General features: G+C 46.6%; 1 protein-coding gene across 1 annotated transcript; it reads left to right on the top strand.

Annotated features, from left to right (window-relative positions):
* Positions 1 to 7,431: 7,431 nt before the first annotated feature.
* Coq10b (coenzyme Q10B) lies at positions 7,432 to 23,797 on the top strand. Its single transcript, XM_057758594.1, has 5 exons — positions 7,432 to 7,587; positions 13,930 to 14,079; positions 16,046 to 16,238; positions 18,243 to 18,344; positions 22,770 to 23,797. The coding sequence occupies exons 1-5, from the start codon at positions 7,478 to 7,480 to the stop codon at positions 22,935 to 22,937; spliced, it is 723 nt and encodes a 240-aa protein (XP_057614577.1). The 5' UTR covers positions 7,432 to 7,477; the 3' UTR covers positions 22,938 to 23,797.
* The last annotated feature ends 358 nt before the right edge of the window (positions 23,798 to 24,155 follow it).

Here is a 24,155-nt window from a genome sequence, read left to right as displayed (position 1 = left end):
CCACCCAAGGGCTGGGATTAAAGGTGTGCGCCACCACCACCCAACCTTGGGGGGGGGCAGTAGTTTGCAGCTCTTAGAAATTAAAATATAGGAGCTGAAGAGATGACCCAGTGACTAAGATCCCTGGCTGCTTTCCTGGAGGATCCAGGTTCCATTCCCCAGAACCCACACGGCAGCTCACAACCATCTGAAAGTCAGTTCCTATGAAGAAAACAGGCACACACATGCGGGAATATACCTATTCGCATAAAATAAAAAAAAAGAGGCTGGAGATGATGTGGGAGTCCCCTCTGTGTGCTGTGATTACCATTAATGAACAAAGAAACTGCTTTGGACCCATAGCAGTGCAGAACTTAGGTAGGTGGAGAAAACTAAGCTGAATGCTGGGAAAGAGGTGGAGTCAGAGAGAAGCCATGGAGCTGCTGCTGGGGACAGATGCTGGAAACTTTACCCAGTAAGTCACAGCCACGTGGCAATATACAGATTAATAAAAATGGATTAAATTAATATGTAAGCATTAGCCAATAAGAAGCTAGGGATAATGGGCCAAGCAATATTTAATTAATACAGTTTCTGTGTGATTATTTTGGGGCTAAGCGGCTGGGAGCTAACTAGCAGCCTTCTTCCTACATGGAGAGATGGCTCAGTAGTTAAGAGCACTTGGCTAATTTCGATTCCCAGCACCCACATGGTGGCTCACAACTGTCTGATACCCAAGTACAGGGAACCTCTTCTGGCCTCCTTGGGCACTGGGCATGCATATGGTACACAGATATACATGCAGACAGAACACCCATACAAACAAAATTTGAAAGTCTTAAAAGTCAAGCTATATGATATTCTATCTGAAAAAAAACGAGAAAATACAATAATAACATGTATACTGTTATTCAGCTCAAGAGAATGTGCACAGTAAACTTAAATCCTCACTATTGAAAATGGGAATGAACTCTTAGCCAGGCATTAGTGGCACCTGGGAAGCAGAAGGAAGTCTTGCTTACATACTAAGTCTGAGACCAGCCTGGATTGCGTGAAATCCTGTCTCAAAGCAAACAAACAAACAAACAAAAAATCAAAAAAACAAAGGACTCTTCACAGGACAGCTTAGGACCATGTATTCAAGGACATGTTAATCTGCTCTAGATATCATATCTGGCACAGGGGACACCACTCGAGCGAGCCTGGGACTGTTCACCATCCTCCTCTGTGAAGGCTACGGAAACTACATCTTATGCTGGACGTCATCTCGGTACCCATTAGAGTAGGACATTCTTGTCGGAGTTTCTTTGGACCGTCAATCTACAAATAATGACAGAGACTTTTTATTAATTATGAAACCTCTCTGAGCTGGCAGGTTTTCACCCCAGCTTTTGAGTCTCCAGTTTTATTTATAAATAGGACGATAGAGATTTAGTTAAAGCTACCTCTAGCAGCAGCAACAGAGCTGGTGCCTGTGCAAATGGAATTCCCACCAGTCTGTAGCCTGAGCGGCCAGCCTGCTGCCAGAGAAGCAGACTGGTAACCCTGGAGTTGCAATGGCTGGCTGCAATAGCAGTAGATTACGGTGCAGTCACCATGCCAAAGATAAAACATTTGACACTCCAGCACACGGCACAATCGCATGGACAGAGAAGTCACACTAGCCAGCTCGGCTATGACTGCCACCTGGGCCTCTCTGGGAAAGCACTCAGAGCAGTCAGCGGCTACTCGCGGGAATCTGGAAAGCAAGCCTGCACTTGGAAATTGCAGGAGAGGCTTGAGTTCGACGCCAACGCCTCAGATAAACTGAGAAGTCAGTAGATTTGGTGAGACACCTGGGAAATCCTTTAGGAATTAAAAAATATTAAAAAGAAAATATTTCTCGAGTTAAGAATGGGGAACTGTTGGCGGAGGCTGCTCATTCATTCCCAGTCACCCAGACCCAAATAATCACAATGAAACTATATTGATTGCAACACCATTTGGCCAATAGCTTAAGTGTATTGCTAGTTAGCTCTTATATCTTAAATTGACCCATTTTTATTAATCTGTGTATCACCACGTGGTTGTGGCTTACCGGCAAGGTTCCTGCATGTCTGTCTCCTGTGTCAGCTACGTGGCATCTAACTGACTCCGCCTTCTTTTTCCCAGCATTCAGTTTAGTTTTCCTGCCTAGCTCTGTTTTGCCCTATCACAGTCAATAAAAACAACACATATACAGAAGGTCTTCCCACACCAGGGAACATCACAATGCAGGGCACTAGGACCCTGTATAGTCCTACTATGGATGGTTTGAAAATGGAAAATTTAAGTGAGGGGATAAATGACTTAGCTGGGATTGACATAATGTCAATTATAATTACTTTCAGTTTAGTAATTAATATTTTATCCTTAAAAAGTGGTTTGATAAGCCGGGCAATGGTGGCGCACACCTTTAATCCCAGCACTCGGGAGGCAGAGGCAGGCGGATCTCTGTGAGTTCGAGACCAGCCTGGTCTACAGAGCTAGTTCCAGGACAGGCTCCAAAGCCACAGAGAAACCCTGTCTCGAAAAACCAAAAAAAAAAAAAAAAAAAAAAAAAAAAAAAAAAAAAAAAGTGGTTTGATAACTGTGTCAAAACTAATTTGACTGGGGGCTGGAGAGATGGCTCAGTGGTTAAGAGCATTGCCTGCTCTTCCAAAGGTTCTGAGTTCAATTCCCAGCAACCACATGGTGGCTCACAACCATCTGTAATGAGGTCTGGTGCCCTCTTCTGGCCTGCAGACATACACACAGACAGAATATTGTATACATAATAAATAAATACATATTTAATAAAAAATAATTTGACTGATAAGATACAAGCCTTAGAAAGACTTACTATTGATAGGATACAAGCTTTCGAAAGATTTACTACTGATAAGATATAAGCCTTAGAAAGACTTACTAATGAAAATAAGAAAAATTTGACTCGTAAGATACAAGTCTTAGAAGTACTTACTATTGATAAGATACAAGCTTTAGAAAGACATACTAATGAAATAAGAAAAATACTCAGACTCACACAGAGGAATTCAGAATCGAACCTACCACACCACTGCATTATAAAACTAAAGAAGAGCCGGGCGGTGGTGGCGCACGCCTTTAATCCCAGCACTCGGGAGGCAGAGGCAGGCGGATCTCTGTGAGTTTGAGACCAGCCTGGTCTACAAGAGCTAGTTCCAGGACAGGCTCCAAAACCACAGAGAAACCCTATCTCGAAAAAGAAAAAAAAAGAAAAAACTAAAGAAGAGTGGCGTAAGGTTACTAGAAAACCAACCTTAATTTATACTGTTACCATACACGAATGATCAGCAGATGATAGACACCCCCACGGCTATGTAGAAATTAATTGAAATCCTGTAGAAATGTTGGTCTGGTGCCCAGCACGGAAGTAAGGGGAGTTTCTGAATGAGACACTCTTCTTAGGAGACAGAGGTTCCTGCATCCTCACACAAAAGAGGAAAACACAAGATTTTTCACAGAGGATTCGCTCACTTCTGCTGGTCCAGAGAATGTGGGGCCTCGGCTGCTCATGTCCTTTTCCGGGACGACAATGGCGTGCAATAGATAGGCTGAGCTGGAAACTTCCCCGTTCCAAAGCTATGCTACTCAAACCCTAGACCTGATCTTCAGCCTTCTCTGGTCCCCGGTGCCAGAAATGAGACTCTTTGAGCTGCCAGGGATGCCCTCCAGCGTCTCCACTTAAGCTTTAATTAGCAGTCAGTCACATCCAACCTTTCAAGTCTCTCTCCAGATTCTCTGTAAAGGCTTCACCCGACATTGCCAGCTAGACGGCCAGCGGCCAGACCTAAAAATCGCATTTTAAACAGGTGTGGTGGCCCAGGCCTCGTGATCCCAGCGCTTGGTGAATGGGATGCAGGAAGACCAGGATAATGACAGCTTCACGACCTAGCCCAGTGGTCCTCAACCTTCCTAATACTGTACCCCTTTAACACAGCTCCTCATGGTGTGGTCATCCCCACATTATTTCATTGCTATTTCATAACTGTGACTTTGCTACTGTTATGAATTGGCCTCTTGCCTCCTGCATGCTGAGATTAGAGGGGTGTATGCCCGGCCCATATTCAGATTTTGTGTAACCATTGTAGCTATCACTCCAAAGAGAAACTATGACCACTGACATTTAAATTTTTACTTATTTTGTGTTTGTGGGTGTGTGCATATGGCTATGTGCCACAGCAAGCCTTTGGGAGTCACCGGACAACTGTGCGGAGTTGATTCTCTTCTCCCACCGTGGAGGTAAAGGGGTTTGAACTCAGGTTGTCAGGCTTGGTAGCAAGCAAGTGCCTTCACCTGCTGAGTCACCGCACTGGCTCACCTGAAAAACAACCAACCAAACAAGCCGAGTCTTGAACACCTAACCCACCTGCTCTACCTCCCCAAAGGATGGAGAGGTAGAGTAGGTTATGCCTCACACGGTTCTTTCAGAATGGGTTACTGGGCTAGGGATGTTGACTAGCATGAAAGAAGTACTGAGCTCTGTGGATCTCTGTGAGTTCGAGGCCAGCCTGGTATACAGAGTGAGCTCCAGGACAGCCAGAGCTACACACAGAAACCCTGTCTCGAAAAACCAAGAAAGAAGAAATGAGAAAGAAAAAGAAAGAAAGAAAGAAAGAAAGAGAAGGAAGGAAGGAAGGAAGGAAGGAAGGAAGGAAGGAAGGAAGGAAGGGAAGTCCTGAGTTCAATCCAGCACAATATAAACTGGGTATGTGGTAGTTGATGCCTGAAATCCCAGAATTTAAGATATAAGTTCTTGCCTGGCAAGAACTTATTTTAGAACAAAAAGCAAAAACAAAGCTGGAGAGGTGGCTCAGCGGTTTAGAGCATTGGCTGATCTTCCAGAGGACCAGGTTCAATTCCCAGCACCCACATGGCGGCTCACAACTGTCCATAACTCCAGTTCCAGGGGAATCTGAACTTTTTCTGGCCTCTAAAGACACTGCACATAGGTGGTGTACAGACACAGATGTAGACAAAACACCCACAAATAATATAAAGCAATAGAAAAACATAAACAAAACAAAAACAGAGTATACGGCTTCAGAGGGATGACTCCTGAGGTTGTCCTTTGACCTCTACAGGCAACATTCATACATACATGAAACACATCCACAAAATAAAACCAGTAAAACAAAAAAATTAAAAAGCCTGACCTAACCCTGGTATTGAAGTTAATGTTCGCTGGGCGGTGGTGGTGCACACCTTTAATCCCAGCACTCGGGAGGCAGAGACAGGTGGATCTCTGTGAGTTCGAGACCAGCCTGGTCTACAGAGCTAGTACCAGGACAGGCTCCAAAGCCACAGAGAAACCCTGTCTCGAAAAACCAAAAAATAAATAAATAAATAAATAAAATAAAATAAATGAAGTTTATGTTCTATTGCTATGAAGAGACACCATGGCCAAGCATTTAGCTGCTTACAGTTTCATACGGTCAGTCCAGCAGCCAGCACGTAGGGCACAGGAGCAGTAGTTAAGAGTTTATATCTTGTCACTCTGATCCAAAAGTAACAGGGAGAGAGGGAGAGGGAGGGGAGGGCAGGGGAAGAGAGGAGAGGGGAGGGCAGGGGAAGAGAGGAGAGGGGAGGGCAGGGGAAGAGAGGAGAGGAGAGGGGAGGGGAGGGCAGGGGAGAGGAGAGGAGAGGAAAGAGAGAAGAGAGAGAGAAAGGAGAGAGAGGAGAGATAGGAAGAGAGAGAAAGAGAGAGCTAGAGAAAGAACACTAACTGGACCAGTGCGGGCTTTTGAAACTGCAAAGCCCAGATCTAAGGACAATGCCACACCTCTTAATCCTTACAAAAGGTTTCCACCAACTGTGGACAGGGCTCATTCAAACCTATGACCCTCCGGGGGTCATTCTCGTTGCAACCACACCTGACTTCTTGCTTCTCTTAACACGTGACATCCCTCTCTGCATGCGCCAGCTTCTCCACATAGGTGCCAACTGCCACAAAGAAGCAGATAAACCTCTTGCCTTCATAAATTCCCCAGTCTCAGACGTTTTTTTGGGGGAAAGGGACAGGATGCACCCTTGACAGGTACTTTAGCACTGATTTCAACCCCCAGTCCAGGTATTCTGTTATGACAACACAGATGACCAGAGAAGCCTAACACTGGGTCAGTCTTACAGGACAAAGAGGGCTTACGTGAAAGGGTTGGGGGGGAAGGGGAGGACAGAAACTGGACCTCCTAGGAAAAGAGGACAAGGAATCGAGTACATGCCATTGCGGGGTTTTGTTTTTTTTACATGTATTTGTTTGTGTATACTTGTGTACACACACACACACACGTATGGGTATAACTGTATTCAGTATCACTCTGTCAAGGGTCACACCTTGTTGGCTAGTCACTCCAGCCGGGCAGCAGGAGGGCTTGGCCTGCGTGATCACAGACTCCTTCTGGGTCCACTCACTGACTACCCGGAGTGCCTTTTCTTTTGGTCTCTCCAGTGCCAGGATTACAGGCATGTGCCATTATGCCCTACTCCCTATTTTATTTTTTTTTATTCTACACGATCTGATATTGTATTATATATTAATATTCCCTCTTCTGCTTTGGAATATAAGCTGTCTGAGGAGGCAGACTCATTCCCTTCTCCAGCACAAAAACATTCGCTGCCTATGTGTAACTGACAATCTCATTTGTTCCTCAAAACTCTATTAACCAAATTGTTTCCCCAGAACCCACACGAAGTTGGAAGGAGAAAAGGGACTCCACAAATCTGTCTTCTGACCTCCATGTGCCGGACACATCCCACACAGCAGTCCTAAACACACACTCTCTCATAAAGTAGTAGAACATAATTAAACATTTTAAATTATATAGAAGTAGCAAGAGGCTAAGCGGTTAAAAACACTCGCTGTGCAAGCCTGGTACGTGAGTTCTCTCCCTCGGACCCACATGGAAAGAGAATGCATTCTGACCTCCACACAAGCGCTTGGCAAGTGTGGCCCCTCATAAATAAATAGAATTTTTTTTTTTCCAACGTTGCAAAAAGGCAGCTAGAACGGCCTGGTCCCGCCGGGACAGCGTGACCCGGAACAACCCCAGGCTTGGCGGCAGGCGCGAGAACGTGCCGGGCTCAGCACGGGGGACGGACGGAGGGGGGACGATTACATAACACACCGGCTCCGGAGCTCTCTCTCCCCACTCCGGACTACAGCCAGGACCGCGGGCGAACTCAGGAGGAGGGCGCCACGCAGATTACGTAAGTGCGCAGGCGCGTGGCAGGGGCGGCGCGTGGCCCGGCGACTCGCGCCCCTCTGATTGGCCGGCGGGCGCGCGCGTCAGTCTGGCGTCATGGGGAGCGGGGCGGGGAAACGAGGGGAAGGGGCGTGTCCCGTTGCCCAGAGCGCCTGCGGATTGGCTGAGAGGCGCAGAAGCCCTCCCGTCGGGCCGGCCGGAGGGCGGTGCCTCGGGCCCCGGTACCGGCGTCGCCTACCGGCTTCAGCCAGACGATCATGGCAGCTCGGTCCGGTCAGAGGGCGCTGGCCAGGGTGGCGTCGGGGTGCCGTCCGAAGTCGACCACCGTGGCGGAAGCCCCGGCGCGGGGACCTGCGCGCAACGTCAGGTAGCGAGCGGAGGTTTTCCGGGCGGGCGGGCGGCGATGGGCGGGGCTGTGGCCGGGGCGCTGACCGTAGGCTGGGCGCGGGGCTCCGTCTGGACCCGGAGATGGCCGGCCCGCGTGCACCTTGTGTTTTCGGGGTGAGTCAGTGACGAGGCGGCCGTGGGAGAGGCCGAGTGGCTGCTCGGCCGTCCGCTTCCGCCCTTCCGGACTCCTGGCTGGCGATGGCCCGCGGCGACCGGCGGCGGGCGGCTCCCCGGGCCGTGGGAGTGCGTGTCCTGGCGGTGAACCGCCCGGCAGACGCTGTCTCACTCGCCGACTAGTTCTTTGACCCCGGCCACTCGGCCCTCGCAGAATGAAACGCTGCCAACACAGAGGACCTGTTGTGTTTGTCTTGTTTTTCACTGCGCTCTGAGGTCCTGTAACCTTGAAGATGGCTCGGCCTCCAGGTTTCCTGGTTGGCCCCTTTAAGGGACTTGAGGGTGGAGATGAATATCGAGACGTGAAGGGTAGTGTAAGTTCGGCACGCAGTTTTCTGTTACGAATGATAGTGTAATACTAAAGAATTAAAATTCGCTGGGCGAGGTGGCTCAAACCTGTAATCCTGGCCGCGAAGCGAAGGTAGGAGGATCGCTGTGAGTTTGAGGCCAGCTTAAGCTACAAAGTGAGACCCAGTCTCAAGATCACAAAGCAAAATTAGTATTTGAAATGAATCGTAAGTGTGTACGTTACAGAGGAGAAGCACAAATCTTGCTGAGCTCCAGGACTTTGAAGTTGAATGAAGACTTTAAAATAGCAACAAAGAGGCGGGCCTAGTGCTTGAGGCCACCCTGGTCTGCCTTGCTAGCTAGTTCCAGACCAGCCAGAGCTACGGGATGAGATCCTGCCTCAAAAACAAAAACTGCCAGGCGGTGGTGGCGCTCCCAGCACCCGGGAGGCAGAGGCAGGTGGATCTCTGTGAGTTCGAGACCATCCTGGTCTACAGAATGAGTTCCAGGACAGCTAGAACTGTTACACAGAGAGACCCAGTCTCGGGGGGAAAAAATAAAGCAAAAGTGCAAAACAAAAAGTAAGAACAATGCTCCACCACGAAACTAAAGTGAAATCAGATAGCTTATCCTCAACAGGTAGCTTTCCCAGCAGGATGCAATCTCTTCATACTTGAGATCTGCTTCTATTACTCCTTAGGTGCTCGTTTGCTCCCTGTGATATGAGCCTTGTGCTCAGGAAGTCCAGACCAGCCTGGAAAATAGTAAGAGACTGGATCTCAAAAACAAAAAGAAGGGGGCTGGAGAGATGGCTCAGTGGTTAAGAGCATTGCCTGCTCTTCCAAAGGTTCTGAGTTCAATTCCCAGCAACCACATGGTGGCTCACAACCATCTGTAATGAGGTCTAGTGCCCTCTTCTGGCCTGCAGACATACACACAGACAGAATATTGTATACATAATAAATAAATATTTAAAAAAAAAAACAAAAAGAAGGCAACAAAAATGACTTGAGAATACATCAGCTTTTGTTCTGCCCTTTATTATAATAGGTTATTTGAAAGAGTGGCTTTGGAATATCAGTGATAAAACGTGTGTTTGCCATGAGTTTCAGTATTCGTTTATTGGTTTAATTGCGTAAGCAGCTAATTGTTTGGCTCTCCATCTTGCAATTCTAGCCTCTTGGGTCAGGTGAATGGGAGAGGAGCTAGAGCCAGCCCTGGGGCCGTGAACCTGTTAGCCAGCTCTACCTCTGTATCTCCAGCCCTTAGCAGGGTGTGAGAACAGATGTGTGGTCCAGGACACTGTAACCAAGGCAGGCACACTGGTCAGGAGATGTGTTCGTGTTTTAAACACACACGCTGGATTTCAAGCTCCAGCCTAACCTGGTCTACACAGAGTGAGTCTGTCTCAGAAACAAAAGTAACACAAGGAAAGAGGCAGAGGCAGGTGGATCTCTGCTAGTTCAGAGCCAGTCTGGTGTACGTAAAAGTTCCATGCTAGTCAGGACCGTGTAGAGAAAATAAACAACTAGGCATTTTGCATACTGATTTTTTTTGTTGTTGTTCTTTTTGTTGTTGTTGTTGGTTTTGGTTCTATTTATTTATTGTGTATACAATATTCTGTCTGTGTGTATGCCTGCAGGCCAGAAGAGGGCACCAAACCTCATTACAGATGGTTGTGAGCCACCATGTGGTTGCTGGGAATTGAACTCAGGACCTTTGGAAAAGCAGGCAATGCTCTTAACCTCTGAGCCATCTCTCCAGCCCCTGGTTCTCTTTTTTTGGCCATACACTAATTTGATACATGTTTTAAGTTATTTTTGTAAGTTTTCATTATCAAAATTTTATTTATGTATTTATTGAGACAGGGTCTCACTATGTAGCTCTGGCTCTCCTGGAACTCAACTTTGTAGGTCAGGCTGGCCTTGAACTCACAAAGATCCAACTACCTCTGTCCCTGAATGCTGGAATTGAGGGTGTGTGCCACGGCTTTGTCAACTTTTTATTAATTACTGTGTGTGTTAGTGTGGGTACACATTATGTTGCAGTATGGTGTGTGTACCTGGAGGATGGTGTGTGTACCTGGAGGATGGTGTGTGTACCTGGAGAAGTCACAGGACAACTTTAGGGAGCCAGTTCTCTCACCGTGGGTCACTGGGAGCAAATCAGGTCACCAGGCTTGGTGACAAGTACCTTTACTCACTGAGTCATTTCTGTGACACCCCCCCCCCATAAAAGAAGCTGGATATGATGCTGCATGCCTTTAATCTTGGCACTGGGGAGGCGGTGGCCGGCAGACAGAGCCACAGGTCATTCATGAGTGTAACAGCTCTCTCCTGTCCAGAAGACACTGTTTTGTAGTGTCCCTCTCTGTCCTTCAGTTTTTATGCTGTTTATTGCCCATTCTGTTGCTGTGTTCCCTGAGCTTTGGAGCAGGTGATACAGAGGTCCCATTTAGGGCTGAGTGCCCAACAGTCCCTTAGTCTCAGTGCTTTAACTGCTCTGAGTTTCTGTATATACTTCCGTCCACTTGGGAAAAGAAACGTGTCTGACAGGCTGAACGTAGCAGTTGGTTAGGGGTGTAAATGTTGTGTTTAGAAAACAGTTTGACAACATGTCCATTTAGCAAAACAAGAGTAACAGGCTCCATGCTAAGGCCTGTGACCTCCCAGATTCACAGGACAGGTTTGAATGTCTTCCTGGGGCACGGGCCTCAAATCCAGCCAGGAAAACAGTCCCTTTCCTGTGTAATAGTCATGCTAGTATTACACCATTGAGCTCGGCCTACCTGATAAGCTGATGCCGACTTAGCCTGGGTAACACTACTAAGGACTTGATCCATAGCAGCCTGCCGTAGTGCCTCTTGGACTGTGGAAGTTTGCCATCAGAGAGGAAGCTCCCAGCTCAGTTCCGGCTTGATTTCTCTATTTCTTTTTCTCTCTCTTTTTTTTTTTTTTTTTTGGGGTTTTCGAGACAGGGTTTCTCTGTGGCTTTGGAGCCTGTCCTGGAACTAGCTCTGTAGACCAGGCTGGTCTCGAACTCACAGAGATCCGCCTGCCTCTGCCTCCCGAGTGCTGGGATTAAAGGCGTGCGCCAATCGCCCGGCTGATTTCTGTATTTCTTGCAACCAGGTAGTTTCCTGCTTTGGGGTGGGGGGGTGTGTGTGTGCGCGCACACTTCTGGGGCTTCTCTTTAAGTGTGGAGGAACACAGTGTGCTGTCTGCATCTGACTTCTATGTGGATTCTTGAGAACTGAGGTCCTCATGTTTTCCTGGCATGAGCTTGACCCACTGGGCCATCTCTTCAGCCCGCAGTATTTGTTACACTGTCCTCCTGGCCTGTTATACTGCCCCTGCAGCGTTGGTCTTTTCTAAGTGTGTTTAGTCTGAGACAGACTCTCGTGTTGTCTCAGCTGACCTCAAACTCTGTAGCCTTGGATGACTTTAAGTCCTTGATGCTCCCTAGTGGTGGAATTACGAAGTGTCTGCCCCTGAGCCTGGGTGCGTGTTAGTCGGCTAAACAGTCTGCCTGTGTCTGGCCTCCTGGACTTGGCTGTAGAAAACCAGGCTGTCTTTGAACTCTTGCTTATCCTCCTGCCTCTCTCTCCCAGAGTGCCGGGATTGCAGGCATGTTCTGCTGTGCCAGGCTGTCTTTCATTTTTGGGATATTGCTCAACTCTCTGCCCGGAATCCCCGCCCCATTTAGTTACATTATTTACGTATAAGTGGGTGTGTTTCTCTAGTCATAAATATATATATTTTACCATTGAGCTTTAGCCCCAAGACATTTTTAGGTTGAGACCGACTTTCACTAAGTTTCCCAGTCTGGCCTTGAACTCAAGATCTTGCCTTAACGTACTGAGTGTCTGTGATTACAGCCTGTGCACTAAGCACAGCCCTGCTTATTACATGTCCACTAAAACAATTCCAAGGTTTCCAGGCACACCTTATCTGAAGATTTGGTCATAACTCCACACCCATTTGTTTTTAGCACTCTAAACAACTACGTGGTACTCTGTGCTTGCATCTGTGATGTCTGGTGAGTGTGTGAGGTCAGAGGGCAGTGTGTGGGGTCAGAGGGCAGTGTGGTGGAGTTGCCTCTCTCCCTTTGCCTTTAGGGTTTGGGGATTGTCAGGCTGTTGAGTTACTTGCTGAACCTTTACCCGCTGAGTATTTTTATTTTTTTTTTATTTATTTTTTTGTTTTGTTTTGTTTTGTTTTTTCGAGACAGGGTTTCTCTGTGGCTTTGGAGCCTGTCCTGGAACTAGCTCTTGTAGACCAGGCTGGTCTCGAACTCACAGAGATCCGCCTGCCTCTGCCTCCCGAGTGCTGGGATTAAAGGCGTGCGCCACCATCGCCCGGCTCCGCTGAGTATTTTTTCTGGTTCCCTGACACTGTTTTCTTTTTAACTTCGTGTATATATGTGGGTGTGTGGGTGAGTATGCACACACGGATGTAGGCAGGCACTCTCAGAGTCCAGAAGAGGGTTCCGATCCCCTAGAGCTAGAGTTAGCGATTGTTGTAAGCTGCCCAGTTTGGGTTCTGGAAACTGAACTCAGGTGTCTGCAGGAACAGTATGCACTCTTAAAGGACGAGCCATCTCTCCAGCCCACACAGTCTTTTGAAGAGTTTTAATTTTAGTCATGTGTCTGTATCTGTGGTGGGGTACTTAGCTACGGTGTCATCTCTGTGAGGCTCATATGCCACACACTGTGGTGCTCTGTAGTGATTAACAGTCAAGACCGAATCAGAGCTTGAGTGTGTGTGAACTAATAATGGCGGGGATAGTGTAAAATAGCTATTTAGTCAGCTTGTTAGAGAAAAGTGAACAGGGCTGGGGAGATGGTTCACCGGTTAAGATCATTGACTACTCTCCTAGGGGTCCTGAGGTCAATTCCCAGCCACCACACAGTGATTGGTGGCTCACAACCATCTATCATGGGTTCTGATGCCCTCTTCTGGCACGCAGGTGAACATGCAGACAGCACTCATATATAAAGACATGGTTTAAGAAGGTGAAGAGGGGCCTAGCTGGAGTCTGCACATAGACTCACCTCAGACAGCTATCCCTTTGTAACAGGACCGTGCTATAACACGTGTGCTGAAATAAACGGTGAGGAGGTCAGGAGTAGCAGTTCTAACACGCCAGATTCCAGATCCGAGACTCAGGCCTGCTCTCTGGGCTCATTGGTATGGGCAGGAATCCAGCCAGCTCGGTGAGACCCACTGGGGACCAACTTAGATGTCTGAGGTGAACTGAGTACTGGATGGAGAATATCCGAGCCAGCCTATAGCAGACTGTTGTGATCCATAGGATAGGCTGAGAGCCAGCTCCAGAGAAGAGAGTTTTGGTGCCAGAAGCTTCTAACTACACTGTCAACTGTTGTTCTAATTTGAGGTTTTTGTTTTCATTTATTTATATTTCATGTGTATTGGTGTTTTGCTTGCATGTAAGTCTGTGTGAGTGTGTCATATCACCTAGAACTGGAGTTACAGACAGTCTTGTGGGTACTGGGAATTGAACCTGAGTCCTCCGGAAGAGCAGCTCGTTTTTGTTTTCTCTGTGCACTTGGTTTATCTTTCAGAATCTGAGCTGTGTTCTCAGCACTACTCTAAAGTTGCAAACTCTTCTGAAATACGATTGCTTTTTATAATGCCTGTATAATTTGTGTTTAATTTTTTTTTTTTTTTTTGGTTTTTTTCGAGACAGGGTTTCTTTGTGGTTTTGGAGCCTGTCCTGGAACTAGCTCTGTAGACCAGGCTGGTCTCGAACTCACAGAGATCCGCCTGCCTCTGCCTCCCGAGTGCTGGGATTAATTTGTGTTTAATTTTTGTCTTACCTGTTATCCGTTGTTTTTTAGACACTTAGCTTCCTGTGGTATACTGATGAACAGAGCGCTTCCACCGCATGCCTCAGTTGTGCCTAAAGAGATCTACGCAAGAACTTTCTTCAAGATCACTGCGCCACTAGTAAATAAACGGAAAGAGTATTCAGAGAGAAGGATTATCGGGTTTGTATAGAATAGTGATTTTATTAAAAGAGTACTTTTACTTTTCTATGGAGTGGCATGCTGCTTTCTCTCTGGATTGTCTTCCTACAGATCAAACTGCTTTTTCTAGGTTAACCTGTTTACAACCCTGGCTGATTTATACATATTGTTGAAAGACTGTAATATTATATTAACTGTATAGGATATAATTAACATTAACATTTAAAGGAAATAATTTATTTCGTTTTTGTTTGTTATTTCATGATTATAAAGATTAATTAAAACATGAAGATGCCAGGTGGCGCATGCCTTTACCAGCACTTGGGTGGCAGAGGCGGGCGAATCTCTGTGAGTTCAAGGCCAACCTGGTCTACAGAGCTAGTTCCAGGACAGCTAGGGCTACACAGAGAAACCCTGTCTCCAAAAATGCCTCCTTCCTTTGGCGATGAACTTTAAGACATGGTTTCTTGGTGCAGCCCTGGCTGGTTTTGAACTAGATCTGTCTGCCTCTGCCTTCTGAGTGCTGGGGTTAGTAAAGGTGCGCCCACCCCCACTTCGCCCAAAATATCCTTTTGTAATTTATGATTAATTATAATTTTATGGTGGGTTATATTTTAATTGTGTCCAGGATCTATTTATTTATTTGGGTTTTCAGACAGGGTCTCACTCTGTAGCCTTGACTGGCCTGGTACTTGCTATATAGCTCAAGCCGTGCTTGAACTCTTGGCAGAGAGAGTCCTCCTCCCAGAGCCTCGAGTGTTAGGACTGTATGCACGTGCCCCCGTGCTTCCCTTGCCTCTACAAGCAACATTCATACTATCTGGTTCTCAGCCAGGTTGCCTTTTACATATATTCAAAGAGTTTCATTTTTGTTTTTGGTCATTTTCTTAGTCAGTGTCCTATTGCTGTGGCCAAGGCAGCTCTTAAAAAAGAAAGCATCAGCCGGGCGGTGGTGGCGCACGCCTTTAATCCCAGCACTCGGGAGGCAGAGGCAGGCGGATCTCTGTGAGTTCGAGACCAGCCTGGTCTACAAGAGCTAGTTCCAGGACAGGCTCCAAAACCACAGAGAAACCCTGTCTCGAAAAACCAAAAAAAAAGAAAGCATTTAGGGGCTGGAGAGATGGCTCAGAGGTTAAGAGAACTCACTAGCTGTTCTTCCAGAGGTCCTGAGTTCAATTCCCAGCAACCACATGGTGGCTCACAACCATCTGTAATGAGATATGGTGCCCTCTTCTGACCTATAGAGATATATGTGGGCTTAATACTGTATATATAATAAATAAATAAATCTTAAAAAAAAAAAAAAGAAAGCATTTAATGCATTTAATGGGGTGGGGAGGCAGCTTACAGTTTCCGAGGGTCCATTATCATCATCATGGCCGCAGGCATGGCAGACTTGGTGCTGGAGAGGTGGCCGAGAGCTACATCCCAGTCTGCAGGTCGAGAGAGCCGTGCCTAGCATGGGCTTCTGAAACCTCCAAGCCTATCCCCAGTGACACACTTCCTCCAGTAAGGTCACACCTACTCTTTTTTTTTTTTTTTTTTTTTTTTTTGGTGTTTTCGAGACAGGGTTTCTCTGTGGTTTTGGAGCCTGTCCTGGAACTAGCTCTGTAGACCAGGCTGGTCTCGAACTCACAGAGATCCACCTGCCTCTGCCTCCCGAGTGCTGGGATTAAAGGCGTGCGCCACCACCGCCTGGCGGTCACACCTACTCTTAACAAGGCCCTTAACTCCTTGTTGTTCTAGTCCTTCTCAGATAGTGCCACTCCTTGATGACTAAGCATTCAAGTACGAGTCTATGGGGACATTCATACTAAATCACTGCAGTCCCTGTGACCTCCCATGTGTGTGTGCGCGCAGTCCTTTATTTCCTGTTCCATCGTGTGGCTCATGTGTGCCAAGTGACTTACAAATGTTTGTTTATATTCTGTTTAAAGCTCATATCTCATGGACTCAGTTGTTAATATTCTTTATCTCTCTTTTTAAGATACTCAATGCAGGAAATGTATGATGTGGTAGCAGGAATGGAGGATTATAAGCATTTCGTTCCTTGGTGTAAAAAATCAGACATACTATCTAGGAGAGCTGGCTATTGTAAAACTCGATTAGAAATTGGGTTTCCACCTGTTCTGGAGCGATACACATCAATCGTAACCTTGGTCAAACCACACTTAGTAAAGGTAAGTTTGTTGTTGTGTTTGGTTTTCTTTTAATATGCCCTAGGTGTTTATTATATTAAATGAGTTAAATCACATGTAATAGCTTAAAAGATCCTTCTAGTAAGCAGAGGGGAGCTGTTTATTGTGTCCTGTTGTGTTCATTTACACGGCATCAGCATCGTTCCTTCCAGATGGAAGCTTGAGCTTTCCTTCTGCTAACGACTACTCGACTGCAGAAGTGAGAGACATCTTCATCTTTGCACTATTAAGATAGGGTACGATAGCACACGCCGCTGTCCTGACAGCGAAGGTGCTTGGCGAGTGGACTATGAATTTGAGGCTACCTGGGCTGCAAAGTGAGCCTGTCTCTAAAAAAAAGAAAGAAGGGAAAGAAAAGTTGATACATTTACTATATTCAGCGTATAACTTTACCACTAGAAAAAGATCAGACTGTTTAAGGTGCACACACTCTTCTTTTCCTCCCGATACAGGATTTCTCTGTGTAACAGCTCTGGCTGTCCTGGAACTCAGACCAGGCTGGCCTCGAACTCCCAGAGATCCGCCTGCCTCTGCTCCCGAGTGCTGGGATTAAAGGCGTGCACCACCGCCCCAGGCACACTTGTTTTTGAAGTTTGGGGAGAAGTGGTAAGACAGTGAGAGGTTCCAGGAAGCTGAGAGGAGAAGCATGGAGCAGATGGCTCAGGGATTCAGCTGCCCTTTCAGAGGACTTGGTTCAGTTCCTAGCACCAACATGATGGCTTGCAGCTGGGATCTGGTACTTCTGAATTCTGTGGGTACGGGGTGTGCGTGCCCTCACAGTCATGGAGGCAGCGAGCCAATCCGTCCTGGAAATACGTACCAGATACCTTACGAACATATAGGCCATTTCAGAACGAAGGTATAAAGTACATTATCTTACAACTTAAATGCGGTGTAAAGCCAAGTGTTCGTGGCGCACGCCTTTAATCCCAGCACTCGGGAGGCAGAGACAGGTGGATCTCTGTGGGTTCGAAGCCGTCCTGGTCTACAGAGCGAGTTCCAGGACAAACTCCAAAGCTACAGAGAAACCCTGTCTCGAAAAAAAAAAGAAAAAAAAAAAAGAAATATGTAGTATTTAACTTGTACAGGACTGGAAATGGGGTTCTTAAATCACTCCTGGGGGCTGGGGGACTGCACCCCTCGGGGCTGGGGACTGCCCTCCTTGGGGCCGGGGATTGCCCATTTGGGAAAGTACTTACTGTGTGCTTGCTTAAGGCCGTGAGTGTGGCTCCCCAGCACTGGAGTGGAGCATGGGCTGGGACCCCAGTCCTGGAGGGCAGAGGCAGCTGGGTCTCTGAAGCTCATTGGTCAGCCAGCCTAGCAAGATGGATGAAGCCAGGTTCAGGGAGGCTGTTTGACACACTTGTTGCTGTGGCCAAGCACCTGACATGAAGCCGAATAAGGAAGCAGGGTCTGTGCTATGCCGGCTCACAGTTGAAGTGAGCCTTTCATTGTGGTAGAGAAAACATGGCGGCTGGTGAGGTCATGGGGCGGAACAAGAGTCAGGGTGGTGGATGCTGGTGCTTCGCCGTCTCCTGTTTCTTCAGTCCAGGGCACCAGTTGTGGGAGTCATGCTGCCCAATTTAGGGTGGGCCTTCCTGTGGACCTAATCTCATCATAATACTCTATAGACACCAGAGATTGGTCTCCGAAGTGATTCTACATCAGAGACCCAGGCTCAGAAAGATGGCTAGTGACTGAGGAAGAGACCTGTGGTCAACACACGTGAGCAGTTGCTTCCCCCACAGACTGATTTGTTGGTGAAGAAGTACAGTCCGATAGAGCTGAGTAGGCAGTGGGTGAGCGCACACCGGAGAACAGCTGGCAGTCCCGAGTCATGGGAAGAGAAGATGACTTCCTTGTTCCAAGCTACTGGTCATCTTCTGAGCTGATAAAGATAACTATTTCTCAAGGAAATGAGCCGCAGTCGTGATAGATTCTTGCTCCTATAAAAGGTGTTTATTTTTTCTCTCCATTTTGTTTCAGGCATCTTGTACCGATGGGAAACTTTTCAATCATTTGGAGACGATTTGGCGTTTTAGCCCAGGTCTTCCTGGCTATCCGAGAACTTGTACCTTGGATTTTTCAGTAAGTCTCTTATAAAGTTCTTGTTTACAGTGTGTGCAGCACAGCACGCAGGGAGAGGCTGGGGAGCAGCTTTCAGGGGCCTCTTCTATCCTCCTGTCCTGTGATTAAACCCCAATCACCGGGCTTGGTGTTAAGTGCCACCAAGCCGTCTTGCCAGCCCCAATTTATGCATTGTTTGAGGCACGGTTTTACTTTGTAACCTGGGCTGGACTGTAGCATGGATAATAAAAATCCAGAGACAGATACTGGGGTTCAAGATGAAGATCGAAAGAGCAAAGTCGCCAGCCACTGGCTCTTACCTCTACCTCAGACAGAAATGGGCGATCCTGCTTCTACAAACCCTCGGACTGAGACTGACCTGACACTCTAGTGCTGGGATTAAAGGTGTGCACCACCACCGCCTGGCCTCTACGGCTGACTAGTGTGGCTGCTTTGCCCTCTGATCTCCAGGCAAGCTTTTTTTTTATTAAAACATAAATAATAACTGGGCGATGGTGGCGCACACCTTTAATCCCAGCACTCAAAAGGCAGAGGCAGGCGGATCTCTGTGAGTTTGAGGCCAGCCTGGTCTACAGAGCTAGTTCCAGGACAGGCTCCAAAGCTACAGCAAAACCCTTTGTCAAAAAACCAAAAAAGAGCCGGGCGGTGGTGGCGCACGCCTTTAATCCCAGCACTTGGGAGGCAGAGGCAGGCGGATCTCTGTGAGTTCGAGACCAGCCTGGTCTACAAGAGCTAGTTCCAGGACAGTCTCCAAAACCACAGAGAAACCCTGTCTCGAAAAACCAAAAAAAAAAAACAAAAAAAAAACAAAAAACCAAAAAAGAAAAAAGAAGAAAAGCAAAGCAAACATAAGTAATACACCACTATAGTAGACCTCAGTTTGCGCCACAGCTTGGGCTGGCCTCGACTTCACCATCACCTCTCGGCCTTGCAGGTGCTAGGATTACAGCAGACATCGCCGCTCAGAGCTAATAACACCCTTTTCTGGTTGGTTGATTCTTTTGTTGTGTTTTGAGATGGGGTCTCACTATAGCTGCCCTAGAACTTGCTTTGTAGACGAAGGATCAAACTCACGGAGACGTCCTGAGTGCTGGCATTAAAGGCGTGCGCCACCACCACCTGGCTCCAGTAGTTATTTTGAATGATCATGTTTTCAGGATGGCTTACTTAGTGAAGCAAAGTATATTTTAATTTTCAACATTAGGGCAGTATAGATTCCGAAGTTGAAAAGCCATTCAATACACAGTATGTTCCTACATCTTTGAGTGTTTGAGATTCTCTTTCTGCCAACCTCAGAAGCTACTAGGTGGTCCACTGATTGTCAGTCACTGGAAAACCAACCAACCAACCAAACACTTAACATTTCACTCTCTGTTTAATACTAAAGATATTTAAACCCATTAGAGGCTTAAAATTAGCACCATACCTTACATAATAGATGCAGAAATCAAATTCAAAGGAGAATCTAGAAACTCCTGCCAGGTGTGGTAGGTAGTGCACACTGTTAGTCCCAATGCTGTGAATGCAGAGGCACACGATCTCTGTGAGTTCGGGGCCATCCAAGTCTGCATAGTGAGACCCTATATCACAAAAATAAATAATCTAGAGACTCCTAAGTGTCTTGCTCATATCACTCTGCCATAGTGAGTTTAAGCCATTTTTCACTGCCCTCCTACTGGAAAATGAGGTTTCTCTGGGCTTGGGACTCAGGCGTTGTATCATAAGGAATGGTGGTAACTCGGGTAAAGGATGGTCTTTTCCTCAGCTCTTGATTACTTTCATTATAAAGTCAGAGCCAGAGCATGCCTGTAGTTCTAGCACTGTTGAGACTGAGGCAGGGGAATCACAACTGGAAGGCCAACTAAAGCTGTACAGTTAAATCCTGTCATCGTCGCGCGCCCCCCCCAAATTACTAATGATCACACACATAAGGCCCTAGAATCAATCTAAAAGTTGACATTAATAGGACAGTTGGCAGTGTGAGCAGTCTACTGTTTAGATCTTAGCATTTATTACTTAGCAACTGATAGTTTTCTGATTTTGACAACTTTACTATGGCTATATAGTTATATAAGACAAATAGGAAAATTTGGGGTGATGGGCATGTGAGAATCTTTTATGTTTCTGCTACTTTTTCTCCTTCGTTTGATTTTTTTGACAAATACAAGGTCATTTGATTACATTTTCATTTACTGTGTACATGAAAGAGGACACTTGGAGCCAGTTGTCCCTCCACCATGCAGGTCCTTGTAGGCGGACTTTTCTGTCCCACCAGCCAGTTCCCAAATAACCACACTGAGACTGCCAATAGCTCAGGCTTGTTACTAGCTAACTCTTATATTTTAAATTAACCCAAATTTCTTACCGACACTCTGCCACGTGGCTTGGTACCTTTTCTCTGTAGGGCAACATCATCTCATCTCCTTCATGCTCTCCTTTTGTCTGCAAGTCCTGCCTAACCTCTACCTGTCCAGCTATTGGCCAGTCAGCTTCTTTTTTTTTTTTTTTTTTTTTGGTTTTTCGAGGCAGGGTTTCTCTGTGGCTTTGGAGCCTGTCCTGGAACTAGCTCTGTAGACCAGGCTGGTCTCGAACTCACAGAGATCCGCCTGCCTCTGCCTCCCGAGTGCTGGGATTAAAGGCGTGCGCCACCATCGCCCGGCTGGCCAGTCAGCTTCTTTATTAAACCAGTCACAATGACATATATTCACACAGTGTAAAGGGATATTCCACAGATCCTAAAGATGAAAATTGAGGTCATCTGGCTTGACAGCAGGTACTTTTACCCACTGAGCCACCTCAGCACATATAATTTTTTATCTATCTATCTATCTATCTATCTATCTATCTATCTATCTATCTATTTTGGTTTTTGGGGGGTAGGGTTTCTTTATGTAGCTTTGGAGCCTGTCCTGGAACTTGTTCTGTAGTCCAGGTTGGACTCAAATTCACAGAGATCCACCTGCCTCTATCTCCCTAATTGCTAGGATTAAAGAATTTTGTTTTGTTTTTGTCTTTTTTATGTTTTTAATTATAAGTTATTTAGCCTGATGTAGTGATGCGCACCTTTAATTCCAGCACTGGAGAGGCAGAGGCAGGCAGATCTCTGTGAGTTCAAGGCTAACCTGGTCCACATAGCTAGCTCCAGGATAGCCAAGGCTACATATAGAAACTTGTTTCAAAAAAAGTTACATCAGGGGCTGGAGAGATGGCTCAGTGGTTAAGAGCATTGCCTGCTCTTCCAAAGATCATGAGTTCAATTCCCGGCAACCACATGGTGGCTCACAACCATCTGTAACGAGGTCTGCTGCCCTCTTCTGGTCGGCAAACACACACAGACAGAATATTGTATACATAATAAACAAACAAACAAATAAATAAAGTTACATCAGGATAAAAAACTAGGAGGCAGACATGGTGTAGGCCTGTAGTTCCAGCTACTGGGGCATCTAAGGCAAGAAGATCATGAGTCAGATGCCTGCACTCGATGTGTTTGAGCTTAGCCTAGACAGCTTTGTGACCCTATCGCACAGGAATGACAGCCCCCAGAGCAGGCACTTCCCATCCTCGTCTGTGGAGAAGGCCACATGTAAAGCCGCCAGGTGTGTCAATAAGACATCCGAAGAGTCTTGGCAAGATGCTCAGACCGGGGTTCAGTCGCCAGCCAGTCCTGCATGGTGGAGAGAACTTATTCTAGCAGACTGTCCTCTGGCCTCTCCGTGTGCTCTTCAGATCAGAGTAATCAATGGGACTTCAAGGTGAAGACTGACAGCCTGAGTTCCACCCGTGGGATGTGGTGGGAGGAGACTCTTCAGCCTGAAGGCTGTTCTCTAACGTCCGGTTGTGCGCCGCTGCATAACTGTGCACACGCACACTAAAATGAATGTGAATGATTTAAATTTTCCATTTAACTTCACTCTTCCCTGTCTCCATCTTCCTGATGAAGGCAGTGAAACTCACTCCACCCCAGAGTGAGGTCCCTGGTCTTAGGCTCACTGTGACAGCTGGTGTGGGGCGCTGCTGTGAAAGTGACCTGTGGGCACTAGGGCCCCCTCTTAGAAAGACGGTGCGCGCCTGAGCTCCTGTGGAAACAGCAGAAAAAAGAAGACCCAGGGCTCTGGATGTTGGGCAGGTGCTTTACCTCCAGCTACATCCCCAGACCTTTCGGAAAGGCCTTGCACTCGCTGTAGCCCAGGCAAGCCTGGAGCTTGGATCTCTGGAATAACTGGAATTACAGACCTGTAACACCTTGGCTAGCTTTACCCAGCCCTTTATTTCTACAGCCCAGGCTGTCCGGGAACTTGCTGTGTATACCAGGCTAGTTTTAAATTCCCAGTGCTCCTGCCTCAGCCTCCAGAATGCTCGGGTTGTAGGTGTGTCACTGAGTCTGGCAAATATGTGTAAGATAATGTCTCAATTTCCTTACAGATTTCTTTTGAATTCCGCTCACTTCTGCATTCCCAGCTCGCTACCTTGTTCTTCGATGAAGTGGTAAAACAAATGGTAGCTGCCTTTGAAAGAAGAGCGTGTAAATTGTACGGTCCAGAAACAAGTATACCTCGGGAGCTAATGCTTCATGAAATCCACCATACCTAAAATGAAATAAGAACCGGCACCACCTCCTTTTGACCCGTTTGTTCGCTTTAGGAAGTCCCTTTATCGTCTGTTCAAAGTCAGAAAGCATTTGTTAAGCCTGCCTGGACTTTAAGCCTGCTCCACTGAAAATTTGTACATTGAGTACAGACCCACCTGTACGTAGAATTATTTCTTCAATCAAGTGCAACTCAAAGTAATGTGTACATTTGCAGGTTCTGCCTTTGTGATAATAATGGTGTCATCACTGTTGCTAGGATACCGCATCCCTCACTTGAGGGCAGAGTGAAACTGGCCCCTTCCATGAAAGGTTAGCTGAGATAGAATGTGTTACATTAACCGTATCATGTTTAAGTTATTAGGTTCAGAGGATTTGTAACTTATTGTTTTTGGGCCTGCCATACGGCTTAGGATATTTGAGTAATCATATATTTAATGTTAAAACTTTGATTTAAAGTACCGCTAATGAAGTCTTAGCACTTTGGGTAATTTAAGCTGTTCTTATGAATAGCAGTAGATAACTCAGTGCTGTTGGGAAGCTGCTTTCCAGAGACACTTTTGCTTTTTGTTTTGTTTTTATGTTTTTGGTGAGTGGTCCAGAGTGCCAAGCTAATTTTCCAGACATTCAAAACCTCCCCTTGGGTGCTTGCCTGCACTTTCAAAATGCTGACTGCGTGTCAGAATCTGGTTTGCCATGGCAGGCAGCAGACGCCAGTCAGCCGATACCCCCAGCACTGCACGTCCCCATTTTCTATTTATTGTGCATATTCACTTGCAGTAGTATTCTAAACTGATATTTTTTTAAACAATCAATGTAAGTACTGAAGCCATGACTTAATAAAGTTAATTTGTTTATTTTTGTATAGTGACTTTGGTTATTTAAATTGTTTCTGTATTGCTTTGGTGTGTATTCTGACAGGTGGCTGACCTAGTTTCTCTGTGGCTGTTCTAAACACCGTGAGCCGAAGCACTTGTGAGGAGTGTGTTTAGTTCAGGTCACAGCCCACAGGTCATGGTGTATCCCAGAGGGAAGCGAGCTAGAGGTGGGGGCTGAAACAGGCCAAGAATGCTGCTCCTGGCCTGTTCCCAAACTCTCCTGCCTGGAGGTGACACCACCATAGTAGCTTGGTCCTCCTGCATGGAAAAGCAGTCCAAAAAAATGTCTCACAGATGTACCCATAGGCCAGTCAGATGGCACCAATTCTTTGGCTGATTCCCTCT

This window comes from Chionomys nivalis, chromosome 26, assembly GCF_950005125.1.
Source record: "Chionomys nivalis chromosome 26, mChiNiv1.1, whole genome shotgun sequence".
In the NCBI taxonomy this organism is placed as follows: domain Eukaryota; kingdom Metazoa; phylum Chordata; class Mammalia; order Rodentia; family Cricetidae; genus Chionomys; species Chionomys nivalis.
Note: the sequence above shows the minus strand (reverse complement) of the source record. Positions and strands in the feature narration are given on the sequence as shown.

Bases quoted from the DNA above. Each gene is read 5' to 3' on its own strand.
- Coq10b (XM_057758594.1), top strand. From the start codon at position 7,478: ATGGCAGCTCGGTCCGGTCAGAGGGCGCTGGCCAGGGTGGCGTCGGGG. The intron at 16,239-18,242 runs GTAAGTTTGTTG...ATTTTGTTTCAG, and splicing joins TCAAACCACACTTAGTAAAG to GCATCTTGTACCGATGGGAA. The intron at 18,345-22,769 runs GTAAGTCTCTTA...ATTTCCTTACAG, and splicing joins CTTGTACCTTGGATTTTTCA to ATTTCTTTTGAATTCCGCTC.